The sequence below is a fragment of the Solanum dulcamara genome, chromosome 7 (assembly GCF_947179165.1).
Source record: "Solanum dulcamara chromosome 7, daSolDulc1.2, whole genome shotgun sequence".
NCBI classification, from domain to species: domain Eukaryota; kingdom Viridiplantae; phylum Streptophyta; class Magnoliopsida; order Solanales; family Solanaceae; genus Solanum; species Solanum dulcamara.
In genome coordinates, this window is record NC_077243.1 from 50,598,276 (window position 1) to 50,621,515 (window position 23,240).

Genomic DNA, 23,240 nt, shown 5'->3' on the forward strand with positions numbered 1-23,240 from the left:
GTTTTTTTCTTTACAGCTTCGCATATCTATTGTATATTTCTGGTACAACTATTTATCTTTATAATATCATGAATTATACATGTTTGTTAGTGTGTTATCAATATTTTCAAAATATTAGTGTTGTTGTGTTCTGATGGTAAGAAATATCAAATATATTGAATATAATCGATATGGAACCTAAAAATAGGAAAAAGAAAACATTAGGGGTTGTTATTTAAATAATATGGGCATCTGTTATGATATGACTATCTTTAGTTTCCATATATTATTAATTTTGTTCAATTTCTTAAAATATTTTATAAAATACAAGCAAAATGATCATACTTCTTGGTTGAAAGTATATAGGGGGGAATAGAGAAATAAATGTCATAAATCTTATGTTAGAAAATTAGGGGGAAGGGGAGAAGAAAAAAAAAAGAAAGAGAATTAATTGAAAGTTTAGTGAATGATTACCTCCTCCATCGACGCCAAGGGCAGCAGGGCATAAGCCTGCCGCCACAACAGCAGCAGAACCACTAGAAGAACCGCCGGCAATCCTTTCAATATTGTAGGGATTTCTAGTAGTTCTATAAAACAAGAATGAATCAAGTAAATATATAATTACTGTACTATGATATTAGTACAAGATTCTTCACCCCTAACACAAATTAATCATATTACATATGTGCTTTATAGCTATATTCTTCAAAAATAGTGAGGTCTTTAGGCTAAAAGCTACATATATATATCGACCCTTATAATTTATTCCTAATAAAAATAAATGTAATACTTATGTTAATTAAGAAAGTAATTTTCACAAATATAATTGTTCTTACCCATGATGAGGATTTATACCACTAGTTCCAGCACCAAGCTCATGCATGTTTGTTTTCCCAACCAATATGGCACCGCATGATCTCAAACGTTTCACACACTCTGCATCATCCTTGCATTGTCTTACCTTGTGCATCCATTTTGTGCCTCCTGCATGCCCATTAAGAAAATCATAATTGGTAACAAATGTAAATGGAATTCACATGTACACCTATATATGGTTTAATTGGTCCAGGTTCGAGTACCGACAAACCTTGGTGAGAAAAGGAAAGCAAACAACCAAATGGAAAGAAAATAAAAGTTGAAGCCATTCAACCAATTGAAAGTTTTTTGTTTGATTTTTAGTCATTTTTTGTAGTTACCTAGTTGGTGTTTGGGATGTTGTTGGAAATTAATTTCTTGTTAGAACTTAAATATGTTGAGATATAGGATTATTTTTTTTCAATAGAAAAAAGAAAAGCTTCTTTTTGTTTGTGAAGACAAATTAAGTTGTTTGAGTGCGAATTTATTGATCATTAAGTTAGGACCTTAGTATCATTTATTGAGTTTTGTTAAAAATATCTACTTTTAATTATTTTCAAAAAGTTAAAATTCAAAATTTTAAATCTCTTTAAAAAATATAAAAATACTAAGTGTTTGGTATGAAGGAAAATATTTTCCTAGAAATTGTTTCCTTGGAAAATAAGTTGGTTTTTAACTTATTTTCTCATGTTTGGTTGGTGAGAGGAAAAAAATATTTTCTAGAATTTGGTTGGTAAATGAAAAATATTTTTCAAAAATATCTTTAAATTTTGCTAGAGAGTAGAAAATACTTTTTAGAAAAAAGTTTTTGACTCAGAAACCAACCCCGAAAACCGATCCAAGATTTGAACCCGACATACGAATCGAGACAGAACCTCGTCGATGGATCCAAGATCCGACCCTGACACCCGATCTGGGACAAAACCCCGACCGCTGATCTAAGACCCGACATTCGAATTAGGATCTGACCTTGACCACGACATATGAACCAAGACACGATCCCAATGATAGATTCGAAATTCGACCCCAAGACCCAACCAAGGACCTCACCCTAACACCCAATCCGGGACCCGACACTCGAACTAGGATCTGATCCCGACTCTTAAATCAGACCCAACTGTGGAACTAGGACCCTGTTAGACCCTCAACTTGATGGTTCGAGTGGCTCGGGCTTGACTAGGGATTTAAATGATGAGCCTAGTCAAGGCCCAATGCAATTAGTCAAGATTAAGTTCAATTGACAAAACCTTGGCAATGTCGTGGCTAAGGCATGCAAGGCAAGATGTAGCTAAGGAATAACAAGGGCTGGGCAAGCTAAAGCAAGGTTAAGACATGCAAGGCAAGACGTGGCTAAGGCATGACAAGAGCTTGGCAAGGCAAGGCTATGATCGTGGGAAGATCATGGCCAAACAAGTGGGTTAAGTGCTGGACGTAGGGGTAAAGACTGAGGAGACTAGACCACAATGACAAGTTGTGAGAGGTAGGACCTGGGCTAGTGCAGGCACGTGGGTAGGCATGAGTTGGGGAGGCCAAAGAATGATTTTGGCACCAGAATTAAAGGTTTCTCGTGTGTGCCTCGCACATGCGTGGGCAGTTGGGCGGTTGGACAGTTTCTAGCCATTTTGGTCTTGTCAGCATTTTGGATAAGCTTGTTTATTTCAAATTTTGAATTAACCTATTAGTTGGGGATGTCAACTGACTTTGTATGGCACATGACTGGCATGTGAATGGGTGTTGTGGCCTATTTAATGTCACAAGCAGAGAGTCATTGGGTCAGAATTTTGTAAGGCTGATTTTGTGTGCTTCTTTGTGGCACGAGTTTAATACAAAGTTGAGACTTTGTCCTGTATGTGCTGGTGTGTTTCTATGTTCGTAGGCATTGTCTAAGTGTGAAACGAAATTGAGGGAAAGGAAAAAAAGGGTTGAGTCTAAGTGTTAGGCTGCCGAAATAGATTAGATCATCATGAGTTAACCCCTTTACAGATCTGACCTTAAAACCTGACTCGAGACCTGACTTCTAAATTAGGACCCAACCTAGACACCCTATCCTGAATCCCAATTCATGACCCAACTTTCAAACTTGGATCCGACCTTGACTCCCAACTCGAGATCCAACTTCTAATTAAAGATTTGACTCCAACAATTGATCCGAGACCTGACTTTCGAACTAGGATATGACATTCGAAAAGGACCTGACCTTTACCCTGATACTTGAACTACAATACGACCCAATGATCGATCCAAGATCCGACTCTAAGACTTAATCTAGAACCTGACCCTGACTCCCGATTTGGGACCTAACATTCAACCTAGGACTCGATGTTGACTTTGACACCCGACTCGAGATCTGATATTTGAAATGGGACCCAATCCTGACTTTAACACCTGATTCGAGACCTAACTTTTGAATCGGAATCCGACCTTGACACCCAACCTTAACGACCAATTTTGGATCTGAACCCAACACCTGATTTGGGACCTGACCTCGAATCCCAATGTAAAACCCAACTCAAAACCCTAACTTGATACCTGATTTGGGACCCAACCCCGACACTCTACTTGGATACAACCACAAATCCTAATTTGAGACCTAACACCCAAATCAAAATTTGACATCAATCCGACCCGGGACTCGGAAGTTGGGTCTCTAATCAAGGTCGGAAGTCAGGTCTCAAACGAAGAATGAGGAGTTATATCCCAAATTAGTATCGAGAATCGAAACTGGAGGCTTGAGTTAGGGTGGAAAGTTAAGGTGTTAGGTTGAAAAAGAGTTTTGGAAATTATTTTCGTTACTTTTTAGAGGTAAGTCATTTTTCTTAAATTCGAGAAAAATTAGTTGATTTGAAAAATATTTGCCAAACATTTAAACCATCCAAACATGAGAAAATCGGACCTTCATACCCAATAATGCCATTGCAATGTAATACACACCAAGATCTAGAGAGGATAACTAGAGAAGAAAACTGATTCTTGTGTCATAAGTATGAAGAAAATTAGTTTTTCTAGAAAATATTTTCTTGAAAAACAAGTTAGTTTCTAACTTATTTCTCATGTTTGGTTGGTGAGTGAAAAATATTTTCTAGTGTTTAGTTGGTGACTGAAAAATATTTTTCAGAAAATATTATTTATTTTTTGCTAGAGAGTAGAAAATATATTTTAGAAAATAGTTTCTGACTCAGAAACGAACCCCGATAACAGATCTAAGATCCGACATAGACACCTAAATTGAGATCCAACCCCGAAGATCAATCTAAATTGGCAATGTCGTTGCTAAGGCATGCAAGGAAAGACGTAGCTAAGGCTTACAAGGGCTGGGCAAGCTAAAGCAAGGTTAAGGCATGCAAGGCAAGACGTGGCTAAGGCATGATAAGAGCTTGGCAAGCTAAGGCAAGGCAAGGCTATGATCGTGGGAAGATCGTGGCTAAACAAGTGGGTTAAGTGCTGGACGTAGGGGTAAAGGCTGAGGAGACTAGACCACAATGACAAGTTGTGAGAGGCAGGACCTAGGCTAGTGCAGGCACGTGGGTAGGCATGAGTTGAGGAGGCTAGAGACCGATTTTGGCACCAGAATTAAAGGTTTCCCGTGTGTGCCTCGCACATGCGTGGGCAGTTGGGCGGTTGGACAGTTTCTAGCCATTTTGGTCTTGTCAGCATTTTGGATAAGCTTGTTTATTTCAAATTTTGAATTAACCTATCAGTTGGGGATGTCAACTGACTTTGTATGGCACATGACTGGCATGTGAATGAGTGTTGTGGCCTATTTAATGTCACAAGCAGAGAGTCATTGGGTCAGAATTTTGTAAGGCTGATTTTGTGTGCTTCTTTGTGGCACGAGTTTAATACAAAGTTGAGACTTTGTCTTGTACGTGCTGGTGTGTTTCTATGTTTGTAGGCATTGTCTAAGTGTGAAACGAAATTGAGGAAAAGGAAAAAAAGGGTTGAGTCTAAGTGTTAGGCTGCCGAAATAGATTAGATCATCATGAGTTGACCCCTTTACAGATCTGACCTTAAAACCTGACTCGGGACCTGACTTCTAAATTAGGACCCAACCTAGACACCCTATCCTGAATCCCAACTCATGACCCAACTTTCAAACTTGGATCCGACCTTGACTCCCAACTCGAGATCCAACTTCTAATTAAAGATTTGATTCCAACAATTGATCCGAGACCTGACTTTCGAACTAGGATATGACATTCGAAAAGGACCTGACCTTTACCCTGATACTTGAACTACAATACGACCCAATGATCGATCCAAGATCCAACTCTAAGACTTAATCTAGAACCTGACCCTGACTCCCGATTTGGGACTTAACATTCAACCTAGGACTCGATGTTGACTTTGACACCCGACTCGAGATCTGATATTTAAAATGGGACCCAATCCTGACTTTAACACCTGATTCGAGACCTACCTTTTGAATCGGAATCCGACCTTGACACCCGACCTTAACGACCAATTTTGGATCTGAACCCAACACCTGATTTGGGACCTGACCTCGAATCCCAATGTAAAACCCAACTCAAAACCCTAACTTGATACCTGATTTGGGACCCAACCCCGACACTCTACTTGGATATAACCACAAATCCTAATTTGGGACCTAACACCCAAATCAAAATTTGACATCAATCCGACCCGGGACTCAGAAGTTGGGTCTCTAATCAAGGTCGGAAGTCAGGTCTCAAATGAAGAATGAGGAGTTAGATCCCAAATTAGTATCGAGAATCGAAACTGGAGGCTTGAGTTAGGGTGGAAAGGTAAGGTGTTAGGTTGAAAAAGAGTTTTGGAAATTATTTTCGTTACTTTTTGGAGGTAAATCATTTTTCTTAAATTTGAGAAAAATTAGTTGATTTGAAAAATATTTGCCAAACATTTAAACCATCCAAACATGAGAAAATCGGACCTTCATACCCAATAATGCCATTGCAATGTAATACACACCAAGATCTAGAGAGGATAACTAGAGAAGAAAACTGATTCTTGTGTCATAAGTATGAAGAAAATTAGCTTTTCTAGAAAATATTTTCTTGAAAAACAAGTTAGTTTCTAACTTATTTCTCATGTTTGGTTGGTGAGTGAAAAATATTTTCTAGTGTTTAGTTGGTGACTGAAAAATATTTTTCAGAAAATATCATTTATTTTTTGCTAGAGAGTAGAAAATACATTTTAGAAAATAGTTTCTGACTCTGAAACGAACCCCGATAACAGATCTAAGATCCGACATAGACACCTAAATTGAGATCCAACCCCGAAGATCAATCTAAATTGGCAATGTCGTTGCTAAGGCATGCAAGGAAAGACGTAGCTAAGGCATAACAAGGGCTGGGCAAGCTAAAGCAAGGTTAAGGCATGCAAGGCAAGACGTGGCTAAGGCATGACAAGAGCTTGGCAAGCTAAGGCAAGGCAAGGCTATGATCGTGGGAAGATCGTGGCTAAACAAGTGGGTTAAGTGCTGGACGTAGGGGTAAAGACTGAGGAGACTAGACCACAATGACAAGTTGTGAGAGGCAGGACCTGGGCTAGTGCAGGCACGTGGGTAGGCATGAGTTGAGGAGGGTGATTAGTTTCGAGAATTGGTACTCGAGACTTGAGTTAGGTTGAAAAGTTGAGGTGTGAGGTTTTAAAAGAGTTTTGAAAAATATTTTTCTTACTTTTTGGAGGTAAGTCATTTTTCTTAAATTTGAGGAAAATAAGTTTATTTGGAAAATATTTTTCAAAATACTTAATCCAATCAAACATGAGAAAATTGAAAAATATTTTTCAAAAAAAGGTTTCTTCGTACCAAACACACATAAGTGATTATAAATGGAGACAGTTAATCAAAGCTAACCTCCTATCTAGATATTTATATACTGTAATAACCAACTAACATCCCAACTAATTATGTTATTAAGAAAAGAGCTAATTCAACTTAATTACACAACTTGTACATACACAAGTTCCCTACAGGCTATTTTAGTAACTTTTTAGTAACTCTTTCACATCCCCACACACACACCTCAATCTAGAATTAATGAAGATGCTCTTCATCTCTAACTTGGATATCAAGTACTCATGTTGAACACTAGAAAGATGTTAGTCAATATGTTGTTCTGGAGGACAGACATATTATGTCAATGAGCCCAAATTGTAGCTTTTACTTGGTGAAATGGCAATAATTATCAATATGTTTAGTCAATCATGGAACACATCATGATTTGTAGCTATCTGAATATAAGATTGATTGTCACAATGAATGGGAATAGGTCATTCAAATTCTACACCAAGTTTCTGAAACAAACCAACTAACTAGACTAATTCAACAATAATGGGGGCCAAACTTCTATACTCCACTTCTGCTAAGCTTATGAAAATGATATTTTGTTTCTTGCATTTTTAAGAAACCACCAAGCTCAACAAAGTATCCTGTAATGGATCTACTTGTACTTGGAAAAACACCCTAGTCAGCATCATAGAAAGCTTAAAAGTCTGATAAAATGATGAGATGATATCAAAACATCTGTATCGGGGCCCACTTCAACTATCTCACAACTCTAAGTAAGTTTCTTATTTATCTCAAGAGTAAGAAGTGGTTTACACTGGTTAGTCCCACACTAGAAATCAATTGTCATGCATACTTTTTCTAATGCGTGAATATTTCTTCTCTACTCCAGAAAAACTCAATTATCAAAAAATAGGTAAGAGGACCGGACCAAGGTCCATAATATTGAAAGCATCATGCAGAGCTGAATGTTAATGAAAAGACGACAACAACAACATACCAGTGAAATCCCACAAATGAGGTCTAGGAAGGATAGGATGTACGTAGACCTTACTACTACCTCATGGAGATAGAGAGGTTGTTGGTAAAAACAAGAAAGCATAAACCACTAAAGAGAAAAAGAAGTTGATTTTGAAAGAAAAGAGAAAAGAGAAAAGAGGAAGGCACTTCAAATAGACCAATGACGATTACAAAGTGTCCTCTCCCCTTTCCATAGAGACAGCAGAAGAGCAAGGATGATGACAGGTTCAGGAAGTTCTTTGATATCTTCATGAAACTGCACATAGAGATAATGTTGATTGATGCGCAGAGAGACATGCCAAAATATGCAAAATATCTCCAAGAGATAGTGACTTGTAAGAGGCGTTTGGGAGACTTTGAGATAGTAGAACTTACTAAGGAGTCAAGTTCACGAGCATTGAGAAAGCTCCCTAAAAGACTTGAGGATCTTTGGAGTTTCACCCTCCCTATACACATTTGGTTAAAGTGATGTTTGACATGCTCTATGTGACTTGGGGGCAAATATCAATCTAATGTCCCTATTTTTGTTTAAGACACCCGGCTTGGGAGAATAGTGTATGACCAACATCACTTTGTTATTGGCTTATTGATATGTATTTCTTCAAACAGGATAGTTGAAAGAGTGCTCATCAAAGTAGGTAAGTTTGTGATTTCTGCCGATTTGATAATTCTTGATTTTGAGGCAAATGTCAAGATTCTATTCATATTAAGGAATCCATTCTTAGCCACTTGAGGGGAGCGGTATTGAAATAAATGCAGTTGGTTAGAATTAGTTAAATATGTCAGACTGTTAGTGTGCAGTTAGTTACATAAAGTTTTTTTTATAGATGCTGAGCTTTCTAATAGTTGTAGTCACAAGTTAGTTACACGCATCACACATATCAGTAGCTAATTGATATCAATTGTAACAGATACACACATATAAAAATTATCTTCTCCTAATAGTGCAACTATTTGTCTCTTCGTGTTCATAAGCTTGAGGTCAGTTATCTGATCCTCATAGCTTCAACTTACAAAGTTATCATGGTATTAGAGCAGTAATTTCTGGAGTAAATCATTTTCCGCAAAAGCAACAATCTCACTTCTCATAGGTTCATCAATGGAGGCTGTGACAATTGCTACTCTAGTGCAGAATCATCCCATGTATTTGTATTCTTAAGATACAACTAGTGTTGCCTCGATTGGATCAAACTTACATCCAGAAAAATATGGGCTATGGAGTCACTCGATGAGGCTAGCACTACTGGTAAAGAACAAGCTAGGTTTTGTAGATGAAACCTGCCTGAAGAGCTCCCACACTTGAGAATTAGCTGTTCAATGGGAGAGATGTAACGTTGTAGTTCTGTCATAGATAAGTAGCACAGTAGCGCCCAATTTGTTGACTACAATTGTGTATGCTTTGAATGCCAAGAGAGTCTGGAGGATTTCAAAGAGAGATTTGACAAATCGAATCTCACAAGAGTTTATCAACTCTGGACAGAAGTAGCAAGCCTCAAACAAGGTACTGAATTTGTCACTGAGTATTATTCCAAAATGAGAGATCTATGGGATGAGTTTGATGTGTTAGTTCCATTTCCATGATGTAATTGTACTGAAGTTAAGGCCTACACTGATCATCTTCATCAACAGAGATTGTTAATGTTCTTAATGGGGTTAAATGAAACATTTTGTTACACCCCACACTTTTAAACTTAGAATGTCTCTTAAGTTCCTTAGCCATCATCATGTAAGACGGGTAAGCTACGACACTATCAAACGACTCTAAGGAAGGGAGAATGTGATACCCCATAGTAGAGAAGGTTGGAAATAGAGTCATAAGAATACGGAAGGAATTGGAGGCCGAGTAACGAGTCGTAGGAATCGATTTACCTACGTAAGCTACTAATTTAGAAGTCGTATACACTTGAGCTACTTAAGTACATACTAAGCTTGCGTAACATGGATTACATAGGCTCTTAAAATAGGACGAGATTACGAACCCACGGGGAAGGGAACAAGATGACATGAGGCAGCCAATAAGAGAGTGATACGTGGAAGCACCTCAAGCAAGGAGGTGACCCCCCTACCTGCTTGGGGGTAGGGGTGGACCCCACTGCCACGTGGTAGCCCCTAAGTGGGTGCATAGTTACAGTGGTCCAATAAGGGTTGGACACGTGTCACCCTTAGAGGATGACACGTGTCACCTCCTAAACCATCCTACATATATATGTATTGTGACTAAGAACTTCAGTTCTTAGCCAAAACTTCAGCAGCCAAAGAAGAGAGAAAACGTTAGAGCAAAAGGAGGCAGCCGTGGTTTAAGAGAAAACTAAGGTAAGTTTCCAAGTTTCTCCCCATAAATTACTTACCTACAGTGTTCCTTAACCACGTGGAGGTGTATATATGTGTCTTAGGATGCCTACGGAATCATGTTTTCAGATTTACACTTGGAACAAACAAGAAAAAGTTGAAGGAAAACTTAGAAAGCCAAAACGAGAGGGTTACGGGTTTGGTCCATAGAAAAGGTAAGGTCCAATTTCGTTCCGAGAATTAATTATTTAAGGTATATCACAGTGGTATAATGATGTGTTATAGAAAGAAATTCCAACTTGGGGAAGCGGAGAAGTGGCACAAACAGTCCGCAACTTTCAACACGTTAAGGGGGTTTCCGAAGTTAATTTTCAGCAAGTTTGGGAAGCCGTTTGTTAAAGTACGGCTTGGTTCTATTCTCCCACTTTTTTGTAAGGGTTTTTAAATGATATGAAGGTATTAATAATGAAAAAAATGGCTTGGTTCAGCACCAAATGGATAATAAATAGTCCGCGCGATTTCAGCAAGTTTGAAAAGTTTTCGAGTTGCAATTTGGTAGTTTGGCCAATTTCGGGTGAGGTAAGGTTTCTCCTTTCAATTTGGACTTTATGGTGTTGTTATGGAGTGTGTTATACTCCCTATATGTTGCTGGAAATATGGAAATATCATAGAAATGCTTGACGTTCGAAATAAACTAAATTGGAATGGCTATAATTGAATTATCGTCGAAGTAAAGTGTTGTGTTTGTGGTGTACTGCTGCAGGTGTGTGGGGATTCTTTGCATGGACTAAATGTGTTCTAAAAGGGGTGTGGTTACTTCTGGTTTCAGCCACACGACCCCTCGTTTCATATAATTAAAGGCCTTATGAAATAAAGACTAAAAACCTATTTTGGTATTGTAATTTTAAGCAAGTTGGTTGGAGTTTATATTGTGTAATGTCGCCATGTTTTACTTGTAGATAAGCTGCAGGTTGTTGTTTTTGGTTGGCTGTAGTAATTAGGTATGTAATTGGAAATTTGGATAGGGCATATTATAGGGGAGATGCTGCCCGATTTTCGTTAACTCTTTAACTAGTTAAGGAACTAGTCGAGAAGGCGAGAGCGAAGGGTTGAGTTCTATGAATACTTATGGGTAGCCTAAGGTGCTGGAAAGCCAAGGGTTGTTAATACTCATATTTCTTTTATGTTACTTAGGTTTAAAGGATGACGAGATGAACAGGATAAGAAGTAACCCGTAACAGGTATGTGAAGCCCTCTTTTGGCATATTTTTGACATAGGTATGTAAAGCCTATTCTTTCTCTTTCTTTTGGCATGTCGTAGAGGTAAGTAAAAAGTAATACGATCTCTGAAGTAATTCCATTCTTAAATATCTCATGTTCTCTTCTGTATTGTGAACTCTCACTGTAGTTGAACCACTTTCCTCGAACTTACTATATGTTAAACAGACAATGAATATACAGGTTTCTAATCGGAGAGACTATATGACTACATGTACTCTGAAATCCTTAAGCGGTTAGAACTACTTTGGTATGTATCTAAGGACCCCGAGATGTGAATTAATATAGTCCTAATGGCCTTTAGAGGACACTTGAGCTGATCATATTACCATCCTGATTCTCAGACGCTAGTTTAGCTTTCTTATTCTATTGAGTCTCCAATAATGAGTTAAACTGCATATAGTTACTCACTACTCTACTCGTGTATACTGTAGCACTTCTTTCACTAAGTTCCGGACCGGGAATAGTAATCGTGCATAATTCACTGCATTGTCCACCGAGTCCCTCACTAGAGGGCCGGGATACGTATGTATATATATATATATATATGATGATATGTTGTAATAAGGTGGTGATGGCACTGGGTTGTGATGATCTTACAGGTGTATCCACCGGACCCCTGATAGGGCCGGCTATATGATATAATTTGAACATTCATGTTTTTATGATTCACAGAGTACAGGTACAGAGGCTTCTTTTATAATGTACTGGATTCCCTGCTTCTCCGCTTCAAATATGTTTTCAGTTATGCTATGTTATGTTGTGTTAATGTATCACAATAAAGGGGGAAATTGTGAATTATTTATGTTCAGAAACAGAATATGCATGATTTGCAAAATCATATAAGAAGAAATAACTAGATGCTTAACAAATGTAACTGGCATCAAAGTATTTACCTGTGGTGGGATAGGGCATACAATCAATTTCATCTTTTATTGCAATTGGAACTCCATCCAAAACAGATAATGGTTCACCTGAGAAATAATCACATTGCCAAAAAAATTAAAAACACGATCCACTTAATTTTTTTCTAATATATAAAGAGATAAGTAATCACATTACGCAAAATATCATCTATTTTATTTTATCTCCCACCAAACCAAAAGAAAACAAAGGAAGAGAAAGTAATTAATTTACTCCTTTCATGCATTTAAGGTAATGATATTTGACTAAGCATAGAATTATAACAATCATAAGAAATTTTTAATAAATTAAATATATGTGAAGTACTAAAAAATTTCTCTTAAAAGAGTTATGATGTTACTTTCACATGTCTTCTCATTTTTTTCTTTCTTTTGTGGTAATGAACTCTAATATCGAATGAGTTCTACCAATTATAAAATGAAAATATTAAAATTAAATAATTTTCACAAGAAATATGTCATTCATTTATTAGTATATTTTGGCTAAATGAAATGTAAAATATTTTTAACTTTTGCATCATTTTTGAATAATTATAAAAAATTGAGGAAGGCAAAATTGTATATCAATATTGTCCCAGTGACTTTAATAATCTCAATCACACAAATAAGTTTCAAATAGTATTAATGTGAAAATTATTTTATTTCAAAATAAGTGCCTGAATTAAGGATGTATTTCATTTTACCGAAATAAGATAAGTTACAATTCAATTATCATAACTAGTCCTTTTTCAAGTGATTATTTTACTTTGTTAAGTTAAAAGACTTGATCAATTAATTAGGATGAATTATTAATCTCAATTTTTATTTCAATTACTTTACTCTAAGATGAAGCCCCTTGTTTTCTACGTACTGAGTCTGAGGATGCTTATGAGTTCATCATCAACTATCACGAGAGGCTCCATAAGATGGGGTAGTGGAGAAATATGGGGTGAAGTTCTTCACTTTCCAACTAATGGGGGATGTTAAATTATGGTGGAGGGCATATATTGAGCATAGACGCGTCAGTTCACCTCTGCTAATATAGACACAATTTTACTCCATCTTCCTGGAGAAGTATGTTCCTCGTACTCTGCAAGATCGAAGACGCAATGAGTTCAACATTGTAGAGTAGAAGAATATGTCTGTCATAGAATATGAGGCTCGTTTTCACTCCTTATCCAAGTATTCTCTACAACTACTACCCACAAAAGAGGATAGGATCAGACAGTTTGTTAAAGATCTAAATGTGAGACTTCATCTTGCAACTCCGCAGATGGTATCTTCTAGTAAGTCAATTAGGAGGTAGTTGAGCATGCTAAGAATGTAGAGAGTGTGAAGTAAAATTTTTATGCTAAGTCTTTGGACATAAAGGTCAAGAAGGGTGGTGGTTTTAGTGGGTCTTTTTCTAAGGGACCAATTCCTTTGGCACCAATTCTCAGGGGAATTTTGAAAGCCTTATTTAGTCACCTATTCAGGTATCATCTGGGGTTCCATCTAGAACCAATCAGCAACCATAAGGGCAAAGGGGATATTCCTTCTTTTTTATTTTAATGTAGAGGCCGCCTTTGGACCGAGTTTTCTAGGAGTGTGGACAACTAATACACATTCATAAATAGTGTCCCAGATTTAGAAAGACTGGTAGGTAGCTCAGCAACAGCAGACTTCTCAAGCCATTATTATAGCAAGTAGAGGAGAGAGTTCATTTAGCAAAGTTCTTCCTTAGCTTAGGCGAGGTGGATACACAACTGGTAGAGGTGACACTCAGCCTAGCAGCGTGGTGGTAAGGCAGGTAGAGGTAGTACTTAGCCCGAAAGAAATGGTGCATAGACAAGGGACAATGCTCATTTTTATGCTTTTCCAGGTAGACTTGAGGCAAAAGCATCTGACATAGTGATCACATGTACCTTTCTTTTTTATGACCGGATGGCTCATCTTTATTTTATCTCGACTCTACATTTTTTTCTATGTATCTACTTACTTTGTATCTGTCTACGCATGATTTTAGAGTCTCTTGATATTTTTATGCATGTTTCTACTTTGATGAAAAATTTTGTGATTGTTAATAGAGTCTATCGCTCTTACCTCGTGATTTTTATAGGTTATAAGGATTAGGTGGACTCAGTAATCATATACATGATAGATATACATGATAAAGTTTGATGTCATCTTGGAGATGAGTTGATTGTCTCGATATCATGCCATTCTTGATTTTCATGCTAAGACTGTATCTATTTTTATGTCGGGATATCTAGATTAGAATAATGGGGAGATTGTAATTCTTCTCCTAAAATATCATATCTTTATTTTTGTGCTAAGAGGTCAGTAGAGAGGGGGTGTTTAGCATTCTTGGCTCATCTCCAAGATACTAGTATAGAATTCCTTCAATTGGTTTGATTCCTATGGTATGTGAATTCTTAAAGGTGTTTCCCGCCGACTTACCTGGCATGCCACCAGAATGGGATATTGATTTTATCATTGACTTAGAGCCGGGGAATCGCGCTATTTCTATTCTGCCATATTGGATGACACTGATTGAGTTGAAAGTTTTGTTGCAAGAGTTTTTCAGTAAAAGGTTTATTCATCCGAGTGCATCTCTTTGGGGTGCTCCTATCTTGTTTGTTAAGAAGAAATACGTGAGTATACGTATGTGCATTGACTAACATCAGTTGAACAAGGTCACTATTTAGAATAAACATTCTTTTCCTTGTATAGATGACTTATTTGATCAGTTACAAGGTACGTCAGTCTTCTCTAAGATTTACTTGAGGTATGGGTATCATCGACTTAAGATTTGAGCTGAGGATATTCCCTAGACAGCTTTTTGGACCAAATATGGACATTATGAGTTTTTGATTATGTCTTTCGGACTTACTAATGCTCTTGCAACTTTTATGAGTTTGATGAATTATATTTTCAAACCATATCTGAATTCATTTATTATTGTGTTTATTAATGAAATTTAGGTGTATTAAAAGAGTAAGGAGGAGCATGAGAATCACCTCAGGACTATGTGGGGTTTGCTAAAAGAGAAACAGTTGTATGCTAAATTCTCTAAGTGTGAATTGTGTCTGCATTTAGTCTTCTAGGGCATGTAGTTTCAAACTAAAGAGTGATGGTTGATCCATAGAAAATACAAGCAATTAAGAACTGGGCTAGGCCCATATTAGTTAAGGGATTCATATTCTCGTAGGGTTATACAGTTATTATCGTTAATTCATGAAAAGAAATGCTCATAAGTTGACCTATTTAACTCAGAAGGAGGTTCCATTTTAATGATCCAATAAATGTGAGAAGAGCTTTCAAAATCTCAAGACTTTGCCAATCACAACACCTATTCTAGCTCTGCAGGTAAAAGGTAAATATTTTATGGTTTACTATGATGCTTCAGTTCTGGTTTGGGTGTTGTTTTGATGTAGGATAAGTAAGTAATTGCATGTCTCTAGAAAGTTTGAAGGTTAATGAGAAGAACTATCTCACTCATGATGTAAAGCTGACAACCTTTGTATTTGCTCTAAAAATTTGAAGGCAGGTATCTGTTGTAAGGTATTCACTGATCAATACAACCTTCAACAGATGTTCACAAGAGATATTTAAATTTGAGATAGCAAAAATATATGAAATTACTCAAAGATTATGATGTGAATCATTTGTATCATCCTTGCAAGACTAATATATAGTAGTTGATGCATTGAGTAGGAAGTCTGAGAGCATGGGTAGTTGGCTTATTTTGAGGTTACTAGGCATCCGCTGGCTAGAGATGTCCAAACTCTGGCTAACAATTTTATGAGACTTGAGTTGTTAGATTCTGATGGAGTATTGTCTCACTTTAAAGCAGGGTCTTTATTTATAGATAGTTTGAGAATGCTAGTTAAGCAAGATTCTTGATAAGGTTTTGTAGGGGAAACTAATGAAGCAGTGATAGATGATGAGGGTGTTCTAAGGATGAAAGGGCGTATGTGTGTGCGCCCCAAGTTGATCATTTGATCAAGACTATTTTGACAGAAGCTCACAATTTACTATATTTTATATATCCTGGAGCCACCAAGATGTATCGTGACTTGTGGCAGCACTACTAATTAGGTCAGATGAAGAGTGATATTATTTATTTTATTAGTCAATATCCAAATGGTCAGCAACTTAAGTATGAGCACCAGAGGCCCAGATCTACACTTCAAAGGATGTCCATTTTAAAATGAAAGTGGAAAAGGATTTCCATGAATTTTCTGGTTGATCTTCTATGATCTTTGGTAAGTTTGATTTTATTTGGGTGATCATGAAAGGGTTGACTAAGTCTGTACACTTCATACCCATTTAGGTGACTCATGATGTAAATAAGTTGTCAAAGATTTATCTTCATGAGACTTGATTTTGGAACAACTTTTCATTCTTAGATCGATGGGAAGTTTAAGCCAACTATTCAGGTATTTGGAGGACATGCTCCACACATGTTTGATAGAATTTGGTGGTAAGTTGGACTAGTTTCATTAGTTGAGTTTGCATATAATAATAGTTATTACTCTAGCATTGATATGTCTCTGTTTGAGGTGTTGTATGGAAGGAGGTTTAGATCTCCCATTAGGTGATATGATGCATTTATGGTGAGACCGTGGGGTACTGATCTTCTGAGGGAATCTTTGGAGAAGGTTAAGATGATTCATAATAAGCTTCTAACATCTTAGAGTAGACAAAAAAATATGAAGTTCACAGTAGAAGAGCAAGTTTTTCTCAATATTTTGCCAATGAAAGGTGTAATGAGTTTGGAAAGAAGGGTAAGTTGAGTCCGTAATTTATTATCCGTTTTAAGATTCTTAGACATGCGAGGAGGTAGCGTATAAGTTCGTCTTGCCTCCATATTTTTTAGGTGTTCATCTAGTATTTCATATGTCCTTGCTAAAGAAGTTTCATGGTTATGATAACTATATCATTCAGTGGGACCCTGTATTATTTGATGATAGTTTGTCTTATAAGGAGGAACCTATGGCTATTCTAGATAGGGAGGTTCATAAGTTAAGATCGAGAAAAATTCTATCTATGAAGGTCTCGTGGAAGAACCATCTTATGGAGGAGGCCACTTGGAAGACTGAATCATACATACGTAGATCTAGAAAGGTCCATAAGTTAAGATCCAAAGTAATTTCGTCTGTGAAGATCTAGTGGAAGAACCATCTTGTAGAGGAGGCCACTTGAGAGACTAAATCAGATATATATAGCAGATATTCTCAGTTGTTCGTGGATCAGGTAATCTTTTCTTCCATCTTTTCCTTCCTGTCCTTCCCTTTTGATGCTCGGAGATGAGCGTGTTTTTAATTACTATCTGATATAACAACCTCTCCATCGCCAGTTAATCTTTTTTTTCTCCATTTTTTCCTTCCCAACCTCCCCTTTTGACATTCGGGAATGAATGTGTGTTTAATTGGTATCTGATATAACAACCACTCCACCCCCCCATCACTCGTACTAATAGCCAAAACTATTTTTATTCCCTTGAGTTCGACCCCAACTCTAAGTTGAATAAATATATCTTGTAATGATTGTGTACACTTCTTATTTTAGTGGTGGATTTGGACGTGACTAGAGGCTACTCATATTTTTTTAGTTTTTAGTTAAATTTTGCAATTTTAATTTGTGGATAAGTTTTTTTTTTCTATCAAGTTTCATAATTTGAAAACTTATTTGAGTTGATCATTCTACGAGAGCCTCCAACACAACAGAAGAAGGTAACTTATTTGAGTTGAGGTACGACAAATCTTTCTACTATATTACGAGGTATGGGTATAGTTTAAAATAATTACGGTTCGCAGCAAACATATTTATTCGGTATGGCAAATCTCGTTGTCAGATATATAATATATATGTATATCAGTTACCATTATACAATTTTTCTGAAAAATATACATATACTATTCGATAGATATACATATACAATTCGCCTCTCTCCTCCCTCTCTCGATTTCGCTCACCTCTCACCTCTCTCTCTCTCAATCTCGCTTGTCAGATATACAAATACATATGTATACCAGTTACATTACGCGGTATGATAAATATTTCTACTATATTATGCGGTATGGGTATAGTTTAAAATAATTACATCTCGCAGCAAATATATTTACTCGGTATGACAAATTTCGCTGTCAGATATACAATAAATATGTATATCAGTTACCATTATATAATTTTTCTGATAAATATACATATACTATTCGACATATATACATATACAATTCGCCTCTCTCCTCCCTCTCGCGATCTCGCTCGCCTCTCTCCTCCCTCTCTCGATCTCGCTCACCTCTCTGCTCCTCTTTCTCAATTTCTCTTGGCAAATATACAAATACATATGTATACCAGTTATATATATATATATATATATATAATTGTTTAAAAAATATACATATACAATTCGCCTCTCGCTCACCTTTCTCCTCCATCTCTCGATCTTGCGCGCCTCTCTCCTCTTCTCTCTCAATCTCGCTTGTCAGATTTCAAATACATATGTATAAATAATTTGTGGGTATAGCGATTGTATAATTCGCTACATCTTTTGTATAATTCGCTACAATATTTGTATAATGACAAAATTTATGCTTGTCATTATAAGTAATTAGAGAAACTATACCCATATAAAGTAATTATACTTAAAAGGTTTGTCATATCTGAAAATTTTCCAAGAAGTTGAAGGCAACATCCAGGCCCATTTGTCAAGGTCAGACGAACAGAGAGAAGGAAATGGGACCAAATATAAATGAAGATTGCAGGCTAAATCTTAGATCAGACGAAAATAGAGATTGATTGGGCCCAAACAGATTTACCTATATATTCAAAACGAATTTGATTTTAAACTTTTAATTACCATGTTATAGGTATTTTTGATGTTTGACACTAATATTTTATTTAATGAATCCCCATAATATAATTTGAATGATTCAATTATTTTCTTATGGCATCTGTTGCTTCAGACACTATTAAGATGCATGAAAATGGATTAAGAAAGTAAGAATTTAGATTTTCAAAATCTTAAATTAGGCAAACAATTAAACTCAGTAAAATAAGTAGACTTTTTAGGAATCACCTAGTGTAGAAGGCTAATTACCATCCCTACCCTTTTTCAATTTATAGAAATCCCTCAAAAATATGGTAATCCGGATACATTAATTCATTAATTAGGGTTTTATATATTAGCAGGTAGCATTTAAAACATGATACATTGAATATAGAGATAATTTATGAATCAGAATTAATGTATCCGGATTACTGAATTAATGCATCCAGATGGAAAGAAGGAATTTTTGCAATTTTTTGAAGTGGATGGAAATAATGAAAAATATGATAAATGAAGATGTGTAATTAGATAATTTTTCTATAAAATAATTTGTGCAATTCACCTATGTCTCTTCAGAGTTATTAAGAGGTTTTAAATTTTAAGTTTTATGAAAATAACTTAAGAATCTCTTATATCCTTTCATAGTTAATAAGTAAAGGGTTATTCTATATTCACATTCAGGAATAGGACTAATTGTTTAGTTCAAGGTCTCGACTCAGATAAAAATTGAAAGTTAGATTTATTTTGAAATTTGGACATTCAAATGAATGAGTGACAAATAGATTCTACTCATTTAAAAGAAGTTTTTTCTATAAAATAACTTGTGAAATTTTCAAAGTTAGCCGAATATGTTTAAACAATTAGTAACTACATTTTACAGATTTTTTAAAGGTGCCTAATCCTTCGTTAAAAAATTATTTGAACCATTATCCAATTCTGGTCTAATAAAAGGTTTTTCAAATACACTTTTAAATAATTTCTTAATTTCCTAAAAATTAGATGGAGACTTTGTTTTCAGAATAAATCGGCCAAGTTATGAAATTTTTTGACTTAGTTCAAAAATGATCATAACAAACAATATAATTTCCTAGTTGAATATAATATATCAAAATTTGAGAAAATGTTTAAAATGAATGGGGTGATGGTAGGTACCTTGTTGGTATCGATGAGTTGAGTAAGTAGCTTGTCTCAAGATATCGTGAGCATCAAAATTGATAAAAAATGACATTTGCATTGAAGGAGTGGATGAGTGCTCAACGGCTAATAAAAACCTTTCCATTACCTGTCAACAACAAAAACAGAGAAGCATTTTCTAAATTAAGTATTTTATTCTTTTATATATAATTTTATTTTAAAGATAGAGGGAGAGTGCTAGAGAAGACAAGAAAAGGGATTGAGGGGGTGAAATTTTCCATGGAAGTGGTGAAACAAAGAGAGAACTTTTCTATTGAAAAATAATTGATAAGAAGAAAGAAAATGTAATAAAAATAAGTCATAAATTCAAGTAATTCTTTATGTTTGGAGCAGTGTTTTAAAGGCTGTAGGCACGGGGCGAGGTGTAAAATTCGAAATATGGAGCACAAGTATCATAGGGTTACGGGTACGTATCTTCAATTTTAAAATTTTATTATTAAGAAAATAAAAAGGGCAGTCCGGTGCACTTAAGCTTCTACTATGCGCAGGGTTCGGGGAAGGGCCCGACCACAAGGGTCTATTGTACGCAGCCTTACCTTGCATTTCTGCCAGAGGCTGTTTCCAAGGCTTGAACCCGTGACCTCCTGGTCACATGGCAGCAACTTTACCAGTTACTCCAAGGCTCCCCTTCTTTACTAAGAAAATAAGCAAAAGTAAAATTTTTAATAATTTTGTCAATAAATTCAAATAAATCACTAATAATATAGAGAAAAAAAATAATACTATAATTATTATTTGAGAAAGCTAACACAAAAAAATGATAATAGTCGAGATAAGTTTTAAAATAAAACCATCATCCATTTAATCATCGATCTCCACATCTACTAGTCTTTACCTCCGTCAACTAATTTGTGCACTGATTATTATTTATATATATCAAAAAATGAGAAGGATAAAAAGTGTAAAAGCAGTGACAATAGATGAATAAAGTTGTCTTAGGAACATAGTGTTATGGAATATTCTCTATCCTATCAATTAAGGCATGATTATCTATGAAACTATTTATGACATTATCATTTTGTATGAAGGATACTTTCTTTATTTATATATTTTAGATAATATCACTACAACATGATAACATAAAGTATAAACATCATTGCACTATTAATAAATAACATGATTTATAGCAAAAATATTTTTAAAATAATAATAAAAATTAAATTAAATATTGCCATGTCATAAATCTGATTGGCCAAAAAAAATATGTCCTTATCACTATTCCTCCGCCATGTCACTTAAATCTAATTGACCGAGGAAAAGATTGTACTCATCATTACTCCTCCATTCTACAACTATAATAGGGGTCCTCGTCCTCATAATTTAGACTTCACACCAAAATTATAACAAGAAGCCAGAGAGAGAGAGAGAGAGAGAGAGAGAGAGAGAGAGAGAGAGAGAGAGAGAGAGAGAGAGAGAGAGAGAGAGAGAGAGAGAGAGAGAGAGAGAGAGAGAGAGAGAGAGAGAGAGAGAGAGAGAGAGAGTGTTCGTGGATCAAAACCGAAGATTTCTCTACAAGCTACAAATTCAAGCATTCACGCACTCAAGCATTGAAGTTCAAGAATAACTCAAGATCAAGACCATTAGATTAAAGAACAAGCTTAAAAGCACTTGATTCCACGTATAAGTCAAAATCAAGTTTATCAAGATTTAAGATCAAGCTCACGAGCCCTTGAATTTATATTTAAAAAGACGAATAATACGAATCATAGAGAATGTAACTCTCATATTTGAAATCAAATACTACGATTGTTGCGATATTTTTTTTCCAGTCTTAATTATTATTTTCTTGGCATGAATTTTATTGTCTACAAATTTTGGCACGCCTAGTGGGACCAAATTTTCCCTTCATCTCTTCTCTCACAAATCAGATTTACAAATCTGAAGCCACAAAATTGCAAAGATGGAAACTCCATTTTTATAAATACTTCAAGTTTCGTCTTTGAATTTTATCCTCTGACAAGCCTTGAAGTAGGGGGCATTTGTAGACATTGAAATTTTATGGGACTCTACAAGACTATTTCAATTTTAATTAGGGTTCTTGGAGGCTACTCTACCATAAACCCTAACTCATAGTTATATAAAATTTAACATATTTTCTTAAAGAGGGATCTCACAAATATTTCATCAACTATTGGATATTCATAAAGTAATTAAAATGTAGCCAAACTCTTCTTGACAACTAAATATTTCAAGAAGATTCACAAAATTCTTTCATGGAGATAAGATAAATCGCAAGGACTCACATCATCCTGGTTCGATAAATACGCTACTAATGACCTCGTATCACGAACAAATATTAGGAGAAAAGAATTAAGGAATAACAGATTTGTACCTACATTGTTTTATCAATAAAATTATGTTTTTTATTTTTTATGTGTAATTACAATTTATTTTTTACTTTAAAATTAGTTGCCAACAGATTCATCCCTAAAGTATATTTAATATATGAAGACTAAAAACAATAGCTTTAATTTTCTTTACCTTGAGTCATGGCCTTTGGGGTGGATTTTGATGGAATGGCTACAAGTAACATTCTTACCAAATACCAACTCAAACTATAATTGAAGTTTGATGGAATGGCTAAAAGTAGGGGCGTTCACGGGTCAGTTTGGATCGGTTATTGGTCAAAATTAAAATTAAATTAATTTAATCGGTTTTAAAATTATTAAAATCAAACCAAACCAATTAAAATATACATCCATCGGTTTGGTTGTTATCAGTTTCAGTTTGGTTTGGTTTGGTTATTAACCATACACAAAAATAAAAGAAATGTTTCGTTCAAAAGAGAAGAAAAGACAATAATTCATTCAAAAAAATAAATTATCTTCTTACCATTTTGGATCTTATAATTCTTATACCAGAACTTTAATTATGTTTAACTCCTGCTTATATTGTTAGCTAATCTAATGTACTAAACAACATAAACTTACTGAATAATGCATAAACTAATGATATGGTTGTACAAATAAATAATGTATCATACCTTACTAGTTTAAATAATGTATCATACCTTACTAGTTTAAATTAGTGTGATGTATTTTTTGCATAAAAAAATGTTCATAAAAAATAATATTATATATATATATATAATATGTATATAACTTATCGGTTCGGTTCGGTTATTTCTTCATTTTTTTTT

The 23,240-nt window shown here is 35.3% G+C and overlaps 1 protein-coding gene across 5 annotated transcripts in view; it reads right to left on the reverse strand.

Annotated features, from left to right (window-relative positions):
- LOC129894134 (fatty acid amide hydrolase-like) overlaps positions 1–23,240 on the reverse strand; it is a 76,455-nt gene that overhangs the window by 42,776 nt on the left and 10,439 nt on the right. For all 5 annotated transcript variants that reach the window (XM_055969669.1, XM_055969673.1, XM_055969671.1 and 2 more), the window contains 4 exons: positions 20,060–20,189; positions 12,085–12,162; positions 816–963; positions 454–566 (listed from right to left, as the gene is read on the reverse strand). In XM_055969669.1, the coding sequence (XP_055825644.1) occupies positions 454–566; positions 816–963; positions 12,085–12,162; positions 20,060–20,189 (469 nt within the window). The remainder of the gene's footprint in view (positions 1–453; positions 567–815; positions 964–12,084; positions 12,163–20,059; positions 20,190–23,240) is intronic.